The sequence below is a fragment of the Terrapene carolina genome, unplaced genomic scaffold, assembly GCF_002925995.2.
Source record: "Terrapene carolina triunguis isolate 2854851 unplaced genomic scaffold, T_m_triunguis-2.0 Scaffold89, whole genome shotgun sequence".
Classification (NCBI taxonomy): Eukaryota; Metazoa; Chordata; order Testudines; family Emydidae; genus Terrapene; species Terrapene triunguis.
In genome coordinates this window covers 19,119,329-19,137,795 of record NW_020664440.1, presented here as the reverse complement: position 1 = coordinate 19,137,795, position 18,467 = coordinate 19,119,329, and the positions used below count along the sequence as shown (strand labels likewise).

The 18,467-nt window shown below is 45.1% G+C and overlaps 1 protein-coding gene across 1 annotated transcript in view; it reads left to right on the top strand.

The window, feature by feature from the left end:
* The window catches only part of LOC112111898 (netrin-4-like), a 67,022-nt gene extending 55,522 nt beyond the window's left edge, over positions 1-11,500 (top strand). Inside the window, exons 8-10 of the mRNA XM_024207544.1 lie at positions 1,388-1,456; positions 5,293-5,463; positions 11,364-11,500. Of these exons, the coding sequence (XP_024063312.1) occupies positions 1,388-1,456; positions 5,293-5,463; positions 11,364-11,500 (377 nt within the window). The remainder of the gene's footprint in view (positions 1-1,387; positions 1,457-5,292; positions 5,464-11,363) is intronic.
* Positions 11,501-18,467: the final 6,967 nt, after the last annotated feature.

Sequence of the window (18,467 nt, the reverse complement as noted above, 5' to 3'; positions counted from 1 at the left end):
GGGGGGGTAGTGTGGACCAGGCCTTAGATAGACTGCAAACTCTCTGGGACGGAGAACCTAACACAAGACAATACACAGGACAGCAGCTCAGGAGAGGGTGAAGGAAGGGAAGAATGAGGCTGTTGCATCAGCCTGTGCTTTCCAGAGTCCCACGGCTGTGCAGCCTTACTGCACACTTCAGAAACTTTCAGCTACAATATAGCTGACCCACATGTAGCTGTCCAGTCTGATCCTTTGCATCTTTGTAGAATTATTCCCTGCACCATTTCCCCTTGTATCCTACCAAAACTGCTCCTGCATATTTGCAGATGTAAAAGTATGATGGTGTCATCACAAGTTATTCAAATGTGGAGGCAAATGTGAGCATCCCATGAATAGGCCTGAGACTTCTCTGCACACCGTTCTGATTATTTGTCAAGACACTCCAGGATGAGTTCAAGGAGAGATCTGAACTGTGCTGGGTATTGTTGTTTTTGCACTGTATTTTCCAGTGCAGGTTGAACTATCCAACTTTGGCTTTGTGGTCAAGAAATTAAAAAGTCATAATTTAAATAAAATCTCTATGAAAAATGCACTTCCCATTTGTATCATTCATTGATTTACATAGCACCCTTTGAAAGCTTTCAATCGCTTTGTAGAACTACAAATGCTGTATGTAGAAGGATCATTTGACCCATTACTGAAGTGCAGTCACCTCTGGAATGGAATGTAGGTGCTTTTAAGACCAGCACATGGTCACACTATGGAACAATTCAGGACAGGCAGTAAAGAAGTATATTGTATTCAGCTAAAGTAAGAGAGAAATTAGTCCAACAGAATATAGTGGAACCTTTAATGCCTAAAAGTGGTCAAGACCTCAGTTTTACATAGCATATGACAGACAGCACCAGTTAGTTCATCGCTGTTTCTATACTGACTCAGAGGAAAATGTGCCTCCTGTTGAATCCCCAACATGTCCTGAAGCACCAGGGATTTTCCTTAGAGGACTTCCATCTAAGTACTGATAAAGCTTAATATTGCTTATCTTATGACATCTAACAAGAGCATTATTTATATTATATTATTCACACCTGGATCTGATTCTGATTTATCTTTTGTTAGCATCAGTTTATTAACTGTGTAATGGACCCGATGCGGACCGCTTTTTACTTCACAATGCAGACCAGATTTCAGAACCATTTTTGTATTGTTTAACAAGAACCAGCTTTGCAAATAACTGAGCTCACTGTGAAATCTTCTTTAACCATCTATGTTTATTCAGATAATTGGAGCAACTTTTAGACATAGATGTGTATGAGTATATATGAATGAACATCATTTGATTTTCTTTTCTCTTTCATGTTCTGGCCCTTCTCCAACCCCTTGTGGTCTCCGGTTCCTGTACTAGAAAAGTGTGTGTGCAAAGAGAAAGTGCTTGGAAGTGTCACTGATTTCTGCCAGATGAAATATGCATATGGTAAGTGGCTGATGTGCCTTCATGGTATGATCATTCCAGTATTTTCATAGCTGGTACCTGTGAAATCATAGATTTCCTCCTTTTTTGTCTAGTGATACCTCCCAGTCCTGGGAAGAGTTGATCAGAGGACACAGGGCCGGCTCCAGGCACCAGCTTCCCAAGCAGGTGCTTGGGGCGGCCACTTCGGAGAGGGGCAGCACGTCCAGCTGTTCGGCGGACGGTCCCTCACTCCTGCTCGGAGCGAAGGACCTCCCGCCGAATTGCCGCCGCAGATCGCAATCGCGGCTTTTTGTTTTTTGTTTTGTTTGGCTGCTTGGGGCGGCCAAAACCCTGGAGCCGGCCCTGGGAGGACAGCATACTTCCCGTAATGATTTCTTCAATGCCAAGCAAATCAACATGGCCTTCATGAGCTCAGGCACATGCTTACACCTATCTGAGTATGTGCTGTAGACCAGCAGTCCATGCCAGGACTCTTTTTCCTCTGGTGCTCCTCTTCTGTCTACATAGCACCTCCCTCCCATTTAGCAACAGAGGAAGGGCAGGGTGGTCAGGATCCCCTGACACCTGCCTAATACTCCCATCACCCTGAGGTTCAGAATCCATTCTATAGGTCTTGCAGTAGGATTGCCACCCTTTTGCAGTTTGCCCTGCAGGATAAACTTGCTGTGTCTGTTTGTCAACACCTTATTTATCACTCTGGCGAATAAGCAACTATGTCCTGTCCTCGCTCTTTGAAGGGTCACAGCCACCAAAAAACACCACGTTTTGACTCGACACAATCACATTGTGATCAAACAAAGCCTGTTTGTGGGATTAGCCTGCTGAAAGTTGGATGATCTTGCAAAATCAGGAGTGGCAACCCTGTCAGGTCACAAATCAAAGTAGCTTTTTCCCAGCGTATCATTATCATCTTAGAATTCTAGTCATGTGGCATTCCTGCACTCCAGTAGGAAATTTCCTGCCCGACAGGGTGAATTCCATCGCTTAACACTGAATTTCTGTACAGCGGGCAGGAGGAATTTTAAAGGCTCAGGACTGTAGTTATGTAAATCTAATGCAGGCCTTCCAATGTCCAAACTAAAATCTGCCAAGGCTCTGAGTCGGTTTGCTTAAGATCATACTGTTGGCTGCCGTTCTTTCTTTGTTTTTGTTTTTTATGGCATTCCTATTATCACGGGTTCCACTCACCACAGTGGCGCCTTCTGCTGGCCATCCTGGGGATTAGCTCTGCCAGTTGGTGTGCCCTCTTCTGGAGGTACCTCTCCTGTCATTGTCTCTGCCTGCAGATCTGCATCACTCCAGGAACTGGAGCGTCCTCTTCATGACTCGGCCCTTCGACTGGGTCACCATCAGTGTTTCCCCCTTCTGGGGTGTATCAATATTTAGGCCACTTCCCCAGTGGCTGATGGGGGGAAACCCAGGCCCTCCCACTGCTCCTGGTCCTGACCCAGGGACCCTGTAGATAGCAACCTCCTGCTGTGACTCTAACGTCTCCCAATGCTGCTACGTTTCCCTGGGCCACTTCCCCACAGCCCTCAGGGCCCCTCAGTCCCAGCAGCCAGCCAGGAGCTCCCTCTTGCTCCCCTGGTCCCTGCCAGCTCTGTCCAAGGTGCTACAGTTCCCTCAGACTGCTAGGGACACAGTCCTCACTCCTTGAGCTCCCAGCAGCCATTAACCTATTCTACCTTGTAGCTCCTCTTATATGGCCTTGCTGGACCCAGATTGGTTGCTCCCTGAAGCTCTTCTCTGATTGGCTGCACCCCAAGCAGCCGCTCTAGGCTGCTTGGAGGACTCACCTCCACTGCTCCACTCTGGGGCAGGGCATAGTAGCACCATGAAGCCTCCACTAACCCCTTCCACTCCTGTGTGGGGCAGACACCCCATCACCCTATACATACCCTAGTGGTTTCCTAAGACTTTCAAGCTGTTGACAGCAACCCATTGGAGATGAGCTGATAAAATTGGGAAGGGATTAGTTAACTGTCTAAATTGAAAAAATCCAGCATTCCTTCCCCAGATTCATTTAAATGGGAGCAGTGATTGAACCAGAATGCTCATGTGTCCCTGTCCAAGTGCCAGTATCCTGTCATGATTCTTTGTGCCTCATCCAACAGTCCCTAACATTCTACCCTCTAGCAGTATAAGGAAAATACCACTGCTTACTTTGAAATGAATTATTTCAAAGCATAGCATGGGGAGGAGGTGACCAGCCCTCTGTGGAGAAAGAAGTGATTCAGGACTATTTAGAAAAGCTGGATGAGCACAAGTCCATGGGGCCGGATGCGCTGCATCCGAAGGTGCTAAAGGAGTTGACGGATGTGATTGCAGAGTCATTGGCCACTATCTTTGAAAACTCATGGCGATCGGGGGAGGTCCCGGATGATTGGAAAAAGGCTAATGTAGTGCCCATCTTTAAAAAAGGGAAGGAGGAGGATCTGGGGAACTACAGGCCAGTCAGCCTCACTTGAGTCCCTGGAAAAATCATGGAGCCAGTCCTCAAGGAATCAATTCTGAAGCACTTAGAGGAGAGGAAAGTGATGAGGAACAGTCAGCATGGATTCACCAAGGGCAAGTCATGCCTGACTAACCTAATTGCCTTCTATGACGGGATACCTGGCTCTGTGGATGAGGGGAAAGCAGTGGACGTGTTATTCCTTGACTTTAGCAAAGCTTTTGATACGGTCTCCCACAGTATTCTTGCCGGCAAGTTAAAGAAGTATGGGCTGGATGAATGGACTATAAGGTGGATAGAAAGCTGGCTAGATTGTCGGGCTCAACAGATAGTGATCAATGGCTTCATGTCTAGTTGGCAGTCGGTATCAAGCGGCGTGCCCCAAGGGCCAGTCCTGGGGCCGGTTTTGTTCAATATCTTCATTAATGATCTGGAGGATGTCGTGGACTGCATCCTCAGCAAGTTTGAGGATGACACTAAACTGGGAGGAGTGGTAGATACGCTGGAGGGTAGGGATCGGATACAGAGGGACCTAGACAAATTAGAGGATTGGGCCAAAAAAAACCTGATGAGGTTCAACAAGGACAAATGCAGAGTCCTGCACTTAGGACGGAAGAATCCTATGCACTGCTACAGTCTAGGGACCGAATGGCTAGGCAGCAGTTCTGCAGAAAAGGACGAAGGGGTTACAGTGGACAAGAAGCTGGATATGAGTCAACAGTGTGCCCTTGCTGCCAAGAAGGCTAATGGCATTTTGGGCTGTATAAGTAGGGGCATTGCCAGCAGATCAAGGGACGTGATCATTCCCCTCTATTCGACATTGGTGAGGCCTCATCTGGAGTACTGTGTCCAGTTCTGGGCCCCACACTACAAGAAGGATGTGGAAAAATTGGAAAGAGTCCTGTGGAGGGCAACAAAAATGATTAGGGGGCTGGAACACATGACTTATAAGGAGAGGCTGAGGGAACTGGGATTGTTTAGTCTGCAGAAGAGAAAAATGAGGGGGGATTTGATAGCTGCTTTCAACTACCTGAAAGGGGGTTCCAAAGAGGATGGATCTAGACTGTTCTCAGTGGTACCAGATGACAGAACAAGGAGTAATGGTCTCAAGTTGCAGTGGGGGAGGTTTAGGTTGGATATTAGGAAAAACTTTTTCACTGGGAGGGTGGTGAAGCACTGGAATAGGTCACCTAGGGACATGGTGGAATCTCCTTCCTTAGAGGTTTTTAAGGTCAGGCTTGACAAAGCCCTGACTGGGATGATTTAGTTGGGGATTGGTCCTGCTTTGAGCAGGGGGTTGGACTAGATGACCTCCTGAGGTCCCTCCCAACCCTGATATTCTATGATTCTATTGCTCTGTGTCCCTGTGTGTGTTTTCTGGCAGTGATAAAAGCAAGAATCCTATCGGCTCATGACAAAGGAACCCATGCGGAAGTTATAGTGAAGGTAAAGAAGGTCCTGAAATCAGGCAAAGTGAAAATTGCCCGGAGTAACAGAAGCATCTATCCGGAGTCCTGGACCAACAGGGGATGTACATGTCCCATTCTCAATCCTGGTAAGTATTAAATGCTTATGGCATGAATTCTGTGGGAAAAAGGCAATGTGGGTTGTTAAGGTATTAATGTTCCCAATTCTTATCTCACTTTCACTAATGTAAATCAGGAGTAACTCTATTGAAGCTAGTGAAATTGCATTGGAACCTATGTGAGACCTACACTAGTTGACCATACTGCTGGAATAATCCATTGAGGAAAAGCTGGTCCAGTTAACATAAAGCGAATGAACGGATTAGCAGGGTAAACCTGGTACTCTTATTGGAGTATTAAAGAGAGAAACAGAATAGAGAAATCCTTTATTCAAACAGTTAGGGATGAACTATGCCTCCCCAGGTGCTACAGGGGAGTGGGCACAGAGACCCATTCTCCCTTCGCTGCCCAAGCATCTGCACTGTGACCAGGCATAATGTTTCCCAGAGCTGGGGAGTGCAGGGCTGGGCAGCAGTTAGTCCTGCCAGCAGGTCTAGCAGCTTCAAACTGGTTCAGTGATGCCTTTCTGAGTTTGAAGACAGCCTGAAACAATAGCTGTGAGGTGTGACCTGCCCCATGCATCTTAATGTATTGGTACTTTGAAACTTAAAGCTCACAATTTGCAGCATGTGGGAAACTCAATATATGAGGCTAACATACAATAAATGAATTTAATGTCACAATAAATGAGACAGGAGCTTCGGTGCTGATTGGATTATTTGTCTTTAGATTTAATTCAGTAAAAACATCCCTTTTAAACATTTCTCTGTAGCCACCGCAGAATTCCTATCAGAGTGCCATAGAATCTAGGGCAAAACTGCCATTGCATCCATGCCTTGCATCATATACAGAATGCAGAGAAAATGAAATGCAATCTCACTGTTAACAATAATGCAGTCCTAGAATGTAAATAAATCCAGATCTGACATTTCAGTTAATTACTACATTAGATTTACGCTTGTGAATATACAGGTTTGAAAGAAAAAGAGAGAGAGAGGTAGAGATGGAGGTGTTGTCTAGTGGTTTACACACAGACTTTGGTCCAGGAACTCCTTGAATCCCATCTCACAATGACTCCCTCTGTGGGCATGAGAAACCCTCTGCCACAATTTCTTCACGTGTCAAGTGGAGCTAATGTTTATCAGAACTTATCGACTTCACAGGGGACTTTGAGGATTAATTAGTTAGGGCACAACTGTGAGCCTTCTGTGCACCTGCACAGGGGAGGGGCTTGTATGAACTAGTCACACCACCAGAGCTTATGATGTGGGGAGAGCAGCCGCTGCTAGCAGCTATTCCCCCTCCCCCTCAGTAGGCAGGGAGGGAGTAGAGCCACCCCATACCTCTGAATCTCACACCCAAGACGGCACAGAAGGGGAAGTAACCTGTGCCAGCAAAAGGGCTGGTACATATAACTTCCCTGCAGGACCAGGGGGCAATAGGAACCAAATGATGACTCGGAGGCACAGGGTGGTTCCTAGCCTGCTCCTGGAGCAGCACTGCACAACTTAATCTTTCCAATGCCACTTGAAGTTGAAAAGCACTTTGGCACTGATTTTTATTTTTCCCAGTGGGTGCTCCACCCCTACTCTGCCCAGAGGCCCAGCCCCCACTCCGCCCCTTCCCCCGAGACCCCGCCCTCGCTCTGCCTCTTCACGCCCCCACTCCACCTCCTCCCCTGAGGCCCAGCCCTTGCCCTGCCTCTTCCCACCCCTGCTCCGCCCCTTTCCCCCAAAGTCCCCCGCCCACCCACCACTCGCTGCTCTCCACCTTCCCCCAAGCACTTCCCACCAAACAGCTGATCAGTGGCTGGTGGGTGCTAAGCACCCACTATTTTGGGGGGGGGGTGCTTCAGCCCCTGAGCACCCACAGAGTTGGTGCCTATGCCAGATAGGTGCTAAGCAACGTTATTAGTAGCTGAAGGGATGGATTTTTCAGCAGAGTCCTCACTACTGCCTTCTTTCCCATCAAGCAATTTAGTGGACTGGAGACAGAAATACGTGTATTACCCCAGTTGAAATCCCATGTGGATAATTATGGGGAGATGAGCTATAGAGCCCATGTAAGTGCCTTTAACTGTGCTAACTGGAGTCTGGAAATATCTTTTGGACCCGGCTTTCTTTTTTTCATCCAAGTAGGCAGCAAGAGCTTGATCCTGAGAGGTGATGAGCACCCACAGCTCCCATTCACTTCAGTAAAGGCTGCAGGTGCTCAGCACCACTTGGGATCAGGCCCTGAATGAGACAGGTAACTTGGTTTTCTTTAGGATGAACTAAACAGCATCCCCAAGGATCATGTTTCACTATTGTGCCTTACACCACAGAGAGTGGGGACTTATCCACATTCTAAAACAAAAACTTGTTAGATAAGTTACCCTATGTTTTTTCCTCTGAATAGATTAAACACACTTCCGCACTGAGTGAAAGAATTCCTTGTATTTGGTCTGAAATCTAAGGCTTACCCTGACCTCTAAGGCAAGTTCTCATTTGAAATCAGCCACATACAAAAGAGCCAGTTGTTCTGGGATTGGCTGAGTCCAGTCAAATCCAGTGTGAATTCTTCCAGCCCACCCAAAATGATTTGTGCCCTCTCAAAAATGATGTGGGTCTTGCATCATCTGTACCACCAGGTGAGGACTTGGGTTTGAATTTGCAGGGATGCAGTATATGGTCTCTGAGAGCTGTACTTCAGCAACGTAACTCAAACTTGGTCAAATACATTTTACTGACTGTGGTGCAAATGGTTAAGGTATTCTCTTACACTTCCTGTCCTACATTCTTTTATGGTATAGCTGTGGACCACTAAACAGCTGCTGGGCTCCCTGCCCAGCAGTTGGAGCTGTAGGTCAGGGTGGGTGAAGTATGTGTTTAATATAGGGTTAGACTGTGTTTGACCCTTCACAGGAGCTCAAGGAGGGGAGAGGGCATAAGGAGTCCTGCCCCCTTGTCTCTCTTTAGCTGTTAGGAGTATGGGGCCCATGAAACACTGTTGTGCAGTTCTGACGCTAGCCAGTGTCCCTGCAGTGGTGCACCTGCACACTAGCCAGTTCTTCACAATACAAACTAGATTCTCGTCACAAAATGATGCACTAGATTCACAAGTGGTGTAAATCAGCATAGGTCTATTGACTTCAGGTTTCTATGCCCTTTTTTACCCACTGAGAATTTCACTGTACATGCTCACTCATGTTGAGATCCCTGCTTTTATTCGCAGGGCCGGTTCCAGGCACCAGCGAAGGAAGCAGGTGCTTGGGGTGGCCAATGGAAAGGGGCGGCAAGTCCGGGTCTTCGGCGGCAGGTCCCTCAGTCCCTCTCGGAGGGAAGGTCCCGCTGCCGAATTGCCGCCGAAGAATAAAGCGGTGTGGTAGAGCTGCCGTCGATCGTGGATTTTTTTTATTTTTTTTCCCCGCTTCGCCGCTTGGGGTGGCAAAAAAGCTGGCGCCAGCCCTGTTTATTCGGCTCATGATTTTTACACACCCCTTTTCCCTTCCGTCTATATGCACATTAGCTTTTCATTCCCATCACTTTACTTCCAGCAAGGGAGGGGGGTGGCGGTGGGAGGAGTAAGAGGTAAGCAGCAGCCACCAATGCCAGTCCAAACTGCCACTGTCGTCAGCAGGGCTTTCTGCTGTGCAGGGTGATCTGGCGTCCTGCCCAATCGTCTCTGCAGCATCGTATTGTATGTTCTTCCCTGGCTGATGACAGGAAGTCCATATTTAATCTCATGGCCTTTAGAGTTTAATCATAAAACTTTACTTATGGAGCTACCGAATGGATTTGCTGTATGGAGACTAAAGAAAGACCTTCCTGCTTTCCATATTAGTAACTCCTAGCCAGAGTAAACTATTGAGCTGCCCTCTGCTTTGCACATGAACTAGCATTTTTTTTTTAAAAAGCATAGGAAACCTCAGGATTTTTAAAGGCTGAAGAAGTATAATTTGGGGGTAAATACGATCCTCTCTTTCCCCTTCCAGGGCTGTGGAGGGCTCTGCCTGCAACAAAATTGGTGTGCTTTCACTGTGCAAGGGGTTGCACAGCAGGATTTGGGGGAAGGGAGGAGTGAGACAAGGCCAATGACTCCCATAGCCATCAGCCTCAGTCCTTCTTAGGGAGCGGGGTTGCAACAGCAGCCTCTTCTGAAATTTCAGGGCTGCTGAGTAGGGTACATAGAGAATGTATAATCCCTCAGAATCCCCTTTCACCACTACACATACTTGGGGGTGTCAGGGGATTCGGCCCTGTGTTTTTAATAAATTTTATAGTATAATAGTGGGGTTTGTCTGCTTGAGTAATAAATCATTAGCAGTATCTGTGTCTTGCTAATGAACTGATCACAGTAGGGTGTCTCACCTCTGTGGTTATGCCTCTAATCCTATGGGGATGTGATGGTTACATTTCCTGGAGTTGTCTGAGCTGCTGTTAAAGATCCTTATTGTGTGTGAGGAGAATGTGCATTGTTGTACCAGAAGAATACAGAGCTGGCAGTTGTCATGTCAAACAGCCATTTCAGCTAATCTGTGTGGCGCACACAGATTAATCTAGCCCTTTAGACTGCTCACCAGCCAATCGAAACGCTGCCTCAGCTCAGGCGCTTTAATAATGGTGTTTACTTTGTTCCTCACCAGAAAACACTGACTGACAAATGTGGTCTTTCTGTTGCTGCAGGTTTCAGCTATGATAGGGGAGGGAGGGCAAGATCTGTACCTTTCCCCCCCGCACCCCTCTTTGTCTATCATCCAGAAGTTTTGTTCCACACACTGAACCCGAAGAATTAAACTTTAGATATTAACAGGGTGGATATAGAAAGGCTGCCAATCTCCCACCGCCCCAAGCCCCCCAGGTTGGATGTCCAAGCTTCATTTCAATTAAAAATCAAGCAATCATACACATGACACAAATACACAAGCAACCAGATACCATACAACAGCCATATGAAATAAGGCACAAACACAAAAGAGAAACAAGACACAGCAGACAACGGATACTCAATAAGAAATGCACACACACCAGACATATGGATAGGAACATTCACACGTTGCTGAAAATAAGACTGTAAATTCCCAGCCAAAATCTAGCCATCCTTTTCAGTTGGGGAATGTTTCTTCGTTGTGTTTTAAAGACTAGGGAATTTGCACCTTCTGCTTGTGTTTTGTGCTATTAAACCAACAAAATCAAGAAAACTTCAGAGGGGGACAGCTCCCTCCATAACCTGCCCCAAAGTGCTTAGCTGTTACAAGGGCCTCTGAACAGTAAGGGAATTTTACGTATCATACCGGATATAATACACACAAAAAAACCCACCTGTGTTTAATGCAAAACATCCTGATTTTCAGTGGCACCTCAATCTGGCCTTTCCTTGAAGGTGTACAATTGTGCATGAACTAATATCTGTGCACACATTTTCTGTGCACTAGCAGTTGCGTGTGCAGATGATAATCTAACAGGGATGCTTTAGAATTCTCACATTCAAAACCAGCCTACACCCGGCAAGACCTGATTCTGCTGTCACTTATACCTGTGCAAACAAGGAGTAGTTCCACTGAAACCTATGGAGTTAAATTGGTGTAAAAACAAAAACAAACCCCAACCATCACCACAACAAAAAAACTGTCAGGGAGATCAGAATCAAGCCCAATCACTTGTGGTGCAGGTGTTAGATTTTGAAAGTGTTAAACCCCTTGGGACAAATAGAACCTTCACACACAAACCCTAATATGTGCACATGCATGTTAGAATGTATTGCTGGTGTACAGAGGAATTAGTGCACAGAAAATGAATGCACATAAAACTGTATGCGCACAACCTGGAATAATCATTTTAAAAACAGGCTGAAGCTAGCTATGGTGCAAGATCCTGACTCCCTGGGGAGTGGAGATATTAAGTATATACTCCTCTGTTTTATTTATTTAAGTAATTATTTTTTTTACCAGGAACAGACTACCTGATAGCAGGCCAGGAGGACTCAAGGACCAGCAAACTCCTCGTGAATATGAACAGTCTGGTGAAACCCTGGAAGGCGTATTTGGGAAAACAAGTAGCAGACATTCTTCGAACTGGGTGCAAATAATTTCTTCTTCAGAAGTTAAAGTCATGAACTTTATACTTTAATAACACTGTGAAGAAAGGTGTAGCTAGTTCATATATTACCATGCAACACGTTCCTAGCTAAGGGGACAAGAGTGGACTTACCCTCCTGTCCCACATTATGTGTTTAAACCAGGAATCCTTGGACATGACTTTTCTTCCATAAATACACACCGTCTTATATGAAATTAACCAACACATGTAGGTTACAAATCAGTTCTTAGCTTGAAGCCATTTTCACAGCTCCCAGAAATTCACTCTCATGGGAGAAGCAGAAGCTATGGTTTATGTGTTTCCACTCTTCAGGAATTAATCTGGTATCGATACCTATAAACCGCTTGCATAGTGCATTCATTACTAGGATGTCATTTTCTTTATTTAAGTGGCCATTAATGGGCAAAAAAAATTCAGCTTTGCAGGTGGCAAAATATTAAACAGTCAGCATGTCAAATGACACTTGATTTGTTTGAAAAGAGCTATTTTTATTTACCAAGCAAACTACAGTTAGATCAATAAGACATGCTGCTTTCTAGAGTGAAAATATCACATTGCTGCACAGAGACTAACACTGGAACTTTATCTGGTGAGGGCCTCTATAGATGGGAGTTGTCAAAGTCAATGCCTAATGCGAAAGCACTGCTGGCTCAGTGTGGAATTCTGACGCCACACTCATCTGTTCTATCAAAGGTCTCCTCTTTGCTGTTGTAACACTGCTATTAGTACTGTCACACAACAGGTTTCAGAATGACTGCTGCTAAAGAGCCTTGTGCCAGTAGAGTAGTGTCAAGCTACAGCTCCAGACCCATAGGAGAAGATGATGGAAGCTGGTCCAGATTTGAGTTTGTGAAGCTACAGGTGTGAAGGGGCAGCAGGCTGTACCAATTTGAGGATTAAGCGAGATGTTGAGGACTGACAGGGCAGCTACCTTGTTATTCTGATCAATGCCCTTGAAGCCATGCTCATTATTTAATTGTCACTACCATTTTCACTCTGCTCTGTTACTCTTGCCCCCTTTGTGTGTTGTAATAGTCAAGTGAAGTTACCTTCCAGTTGTGCTTGAAGTTTGTTTAGCATGAGGAGTAGGGGTGGTAGCATCTCCACTCTAAATAAAGTCCTGCTGTTCTGCAGCAGGAGTCCCCATAGAATTATTTTAGTCTATTCCACAGTTAGTAAGAAGCTAGTCTGTGGAAATGTGAGTTCCTCAGAGTACCGTGGGGGGAAGGGAATGATCTCCTACCAGTCTCTGCCCAAGTGACAGAAAACTTATGACCAAACTGAGAGGGTAAGGAGTATGTTCCATTTATAAGTAAAGCATAAATCAGAACTTTGTTCAAAGATATCCTTTTTTTGGTTTATGTAGAGCAGGGGTTCTCAAACTGGGGGTCAGGACACCTTAGGGGGTTGTGAGGTTATTATGCAGGGGGGGGGGCACAAGCTGTCAGCCTCCACCCCAAACCCCACTTTGCCTCCAGCATTTATAATGGTGTTAAATATATTATAAATTAAAAACACTTTTTAAGGGGGGGGTCACACTCAGAGGCTTGCTATGTGAAAGGGATCACCAGTACAAAAGTTTGAGAATCACTGGTGTAGGGGCACACAACTTCATATATGCTGCTTTTGCCCATCGTTGTCTATGCCTACAGGAAGAGGAGATGGGGTTTGATCTGCGTGCCACTCAGTCACTGTAACATGAAGGAATCTCGGATAGCCCAACAGCCATGAAAAGAAAGTGGTGGGTCTGGGTTATGAAGTGTCTGATGAGAAAGAGATAAATTATCGGCATGTTCAATTAATGCAGTTGGGTGACCAGTATCTGAAGACCAGGGATCCCAGAATGCCAGAGCTACTTTTTTATTACCATTGTTTGTTATGCATCAGACTCTACATAAAAGGAAGGGTCTGAGATATCAGAACAGCAAAAGGACACATTTCAGATTATTTACAAAGAGAAGACCAGCAGAAATTTCTTGGAATATTCTTCCAGCCCTTCACAGCTTGGGGGAAATTCTGGATTGGACATTAACTTGAATTGACTCAGAGTGTGTGTTTACATAAACAACCTCTCTCTCCTCCCTCCACCCTACCCCCTCAATCTATGGATGTACTATATATTGTCTCAGGCCAACATGACATCATCCTATGTTTGGCTGTGAATTCAAAGGATGTTCAGTCTGGTAGCTGGCTGGTCCGATCAAATATTCCTAAACCCATTATTGCTCCTACAATGGCCCTGTTAAAAGCAACTTTCCATTTTGTGCCTGCAGTTTTGTAAGTGCAAGTGTAATCAATATCACTTAGATGTCAAACTGTTTGGTTGCAAATAACTTTGGTGATACCTTCGAATTTGCAGGCACAAAATGGGGAGCTGAATAAAAGTTCCTTTCAAAATCAGGTCCATACAGTATATTGCCTCACACACAAGTGGATCTAACTGCCCTTGGATATTGTCACTTAACTATAGGCTTGTTCCAGTTTTAAAGCGATCCTGTGGGAAAGGAAACGCCACATGGTTATTTCAGTAGTTAGTTGTTTTAGATTTCTATGCTTTTAAGTAAATATACATGGTACCTTGGGGATTCCTTTATTTGGATTTTCAAAGGAGCCAGGCACTCAGTTCCCATAGAAATGAAGTGGCACATCAGAGCCTAATTTCCTTGGGCACCTTTGCAGATTCCCAGCCTAGAAGTGTGTCCTGTTCACATTGAAACTAGCATAGAACTTGTCATCTCCACTTCACAGTTAAGAACTAGAATTGTTTATGGGACACATGATGATATGGATAGAGGTTCCCATCTGATGATATACATTGACCCCACCTCATCCCCAAAATTTGTTTTCTCTTCAGGAGCACAAACACTGTGTTTTCTTTTTCCTATAATGTCAAGAGGAAAAAAGCCTTTATTATCGATTTGTTGCTACCTAAAGCAGTAACCAAGAATTTGGCATCTCTGATCAGACATTTAATTAATGTAATAAAACACTATGCACCACTAAAGTGGCTTTCTTTAAAATGTCAGCTCATTAAGTTAGAAGACTAGCAATGAAGTGATATTGTTTTCATTCCTGTGTCCAGAAATAGACTTACTACAAGGATTAGCTAGTCTTCTTTTAAAGACCATTCAAAATAAGGATGTATTTAGATGACTTTACAGTCCATTCTCAAAGGGCCTGTTAGGAAGAGTTTCAATAAAGTAAAGCCTGGGGTGAGAGAATGTGTTCAAGAGCACTCTTTTTAACAAATGCATTTATATTTACCATTGTGTGTACTTCTTATCTGCTGAGGGTCATATTCTGTTCTCATTTACCTCAAGTGCTATACCATTGAGCTAAAGGGCATTGCACAGGGTGTAAATCACAGGACTAGAAGGTTCACCCCCCAAAAAACTATTTTACTTTCCAGGGGTGAAACTCACCCTTTTTGTGGGAAATGGAGATAGGAACCCCTTGCAGTGACCATTTCAGGTTATGGGCTGGGATAGTGACCAGTGCCTTTGTTCTTTTCAGCATGAGGGCTGCTGAATCCACATAGTCCAGTCAAGCCCTTCTTCTGATCTGCCACCAATACACTCCTCTGTGCCAGTTTATTTGGCATCAGTAGGAGCCCACCATGCAGCATCCACTCAGCCTGCCTACCCACTCCGTGCAGGGCTACTGCAGGAAGTGGGGAATCACCAGCTCAGAGGGCTTTGTGCTACCCTTTCAAGGGGATACGAATGCCACGCTTACAGTTTCGTGTGCTTAATCTTGTATGTGTAGCTTTGTAATGGGGTTCACACACCGCCAGCGTGCCTCCTCCTGGCCGTTCAGGTGATTAGCTCCATCCACATCTGATGCCCCATTGTTTGCTCTCACCGTGGCCCCTCCTGATCTCTGGGACTCAGCATGCTCCCTCTGCATGACTTGGCCCAGGTCACTATACATGTTTCCCCTTCCAGAATACCAAAGTCTCTCCAGATCAACTGTCCAGTTGCCTTCCCAAGCCATCCTTTAATTCAAGATGATGCTACTTTCCTCAGTGAGCGGGTAGGGGACCCAGGCCTGCCCATTACTCCAGATTCCAGCACAGGGTCTCTGTTCAGCAACCGTGGTCCACTTACCCCAGACCTCATTGCTATTTCCCTGCTCTTCTTCCTACTTTTCTCCCCTCGCTCTACCCCCCACCCCAGGTTATCAGTAGAGCTCCCTCTGCTATTTCACCCCTTTCAGTTTCTTGCCAATCTATAGTCCAAACACACTTTCCCCCTCACAGGGAGTGACTGTAGACTACTTCTCCTACAACCCCTTCTGGTCTCAGCTTGCTGGCTTTGTATCAGACCAGCCTATACGTGCTCAGCTGAAATTCATCCTCTATTAGGGATTGCCTGGCCTGCCTAATTCTCTCCCAGGTGCAGTCTACTAGGTTAATTAGCCCCTTCCCAGCTACCTTAACTCTCCCAGGTGATGTGTGGAATGAACACTCCATCACAAGCTTATACATACAGCTTTGCAATGCACCTTAATGCCAACTTTCAACTGGGTGATTCCTGAGCATATTCATCCATTTGTGTCAGACTGTGGTGGCTTTGTGGTATATGCAAATGTCCACTGGAAACCAGAGTGGGACCAACACATTTATGTCACTAATGGTCAAGCTACTATGTTACTGAATCTATTGCAGCCATTTCTTATAACCAGTGATCTGTCTCATCATGAAAAATATTCATTAATGTCATTCCCAAGTGTTTCTAGCTATCAATATTAGATGGGAGATTTGAAACAAGGGTTCTTCTATAATCTCTATCACTTCCCTTGGGATCCATTGTAATAAAAACAATCAGGCTAACAATTTTTTTTGCATTCAGGTGCGTTCGCCATTGTGTAGCCAAATGTTTCCAAAAGTGAATCTGCTCACATACAATAATGTGTAAGGAGTGGGGAACAAGTGAGGACAAATGTGAAAAAACACGAATAGTTTTTTTTCCCCTCCCTCCCTTTCATCCTATTTGATGGTGGCTGTAGAGCTGAGTCTACTTCCTATTCTAAAATCTCCATTACTTAGAAATACTACACATTGCATTTTGACTGTCAGGCTAACTAATGTCTGATGGCTTCTGCTTTGCAATCATTCAGGGTAAGCAGATACCCCACCAGTGTGAGAGACAGGTGAGCCTACAGTTTGAAAGTACAGAATGGAAGCCAGATATGGTCAGCCTAAGAGCAAGTTGACTTTATGTTGCTATTACTACCAGCTGCTCATGAGATCTCTGATTAACAAGCCTAAGAAAGTCAAAGAATGGGGAACAAAACTGCGAATTATGCAGAACTATAGTGTCTAGCCGAACGATAGTACCAGCACATTCTGCAGTGCTATAAAGCATGTAGCCTGCCTGAAATTGAACATCCAAAGTACAAATGAACTCCACAGATTTGAGTGAGAACAGTGTTCACTATTTGCAATGGAATTAAGACTGTATAAAGGGATGGTTATCTTGGGTATGGGGAACTTTTTCATATACTGTGAAGGCTCAGAAGATTATTGTGAGACTGCATGACACTATCAATACTTTCCAGAAATAACTGCAATGTATTTCCTGTAACCAGAACAAACAAGGCCCAATAGAACTAACAAGAGGATCTGCCAAAGAGGATGCACCTATTGAAATGGGAAAAGAAATCTGTTGGCCTAGTTCAGGGGTTGCTCTCCCTGCTCTCTCACTGGAGAGAATACAGCTCTCCAGTACTTTCTACCATGGGCCCAGGGCAGTACTGAAAATGTTCACAAGAACAATCCAGTCCATGCAGTAGTTGACAGGTTGTCCTATCATCAGCTTTGCCAAAAAGTAGCAAAGACAAGGCAGCTGTGTTGCATTCTGGTGCACCCCAAACAGTAGCCCCGAACACCAGGAAATCAAAGCAAGACACACAGGTAGGTGGTCAATCAAAACATGTAATAACCCTAAACCAGTTAAGTCAGCAACAGTCCAAATGGCAGGTATGTAGCAGCAGGCTCAGCGTAACTGCACACACGCAACGCTATGTGTACATACACACATGTGCGCACACTCCCACACACAGAACAGGAAATGGAACACTGAATTCAGGGAGCGGGAACCAGGAAACAAACAGAAACAAGGAGCAGGAAGCAATAAGCAGGAAGGCAACACAGACCGGTCATCAGCATCCGTACTGAAAATGGTCATATGAACAATGCGACCCGTACCATAGCCGACAGATTGCCCTATCACTGGCTGTTATCACATGCCAAGAAGTAGCACAGGCAGCTGGTAGGCCCTGCCTAATGATGAAATAATAGTGTTTACCCTCAAAAAAAGTATGGAAAGCACTGGAAGAGTTACACTGGGGCAGGGAAGCAAACAGGCAATGGCTGAATGCAGCCGCGTATGTAGAGAGGAGGCAGTAGCACCATTAGAACAGTTTCAAGTCAGAGCAACTATCTGTGAGAGCTGTGCAGCTCATGTATCAAATAAAATGTGGCCACCTCTGTCCTAGTCTTTGTAGGGAACTTTAAAAGGATCAAAATAGTTCACTAGGTAGTTCTTTGTGAGTGCTGAACTCTAAATACAACATAGCAACCTTGCATAGTATCATGCTTCTGCATCTTCTGCTCTTACACACTGGTACAGCAAGCCGATAGGAGGAAGGAGGCAGAAGGAAGGTAAACAGACCTACATACAATATTGTATTGCTTTGGCAAGAATGGCTCATTCTTGTAACTGCTATACAGCGCAAGGTGTTCTCCATCTGTGTATCTCAGATTGTTTCAGTGCCGCTTGATGTAAGCTTTCCTTGAATTTATATAATTCACATGGTGTTCTCTCCAGGGTTCCTCGGACCTGGAAAAATGATTGTGTTATTCGTAACGTGTTGTGCACATTTTCTTTTTTGTACTTAAAACTTTGATTAAAAATACTCATAGAAATGTATATTGATCTTGACTTTGGGTTTGT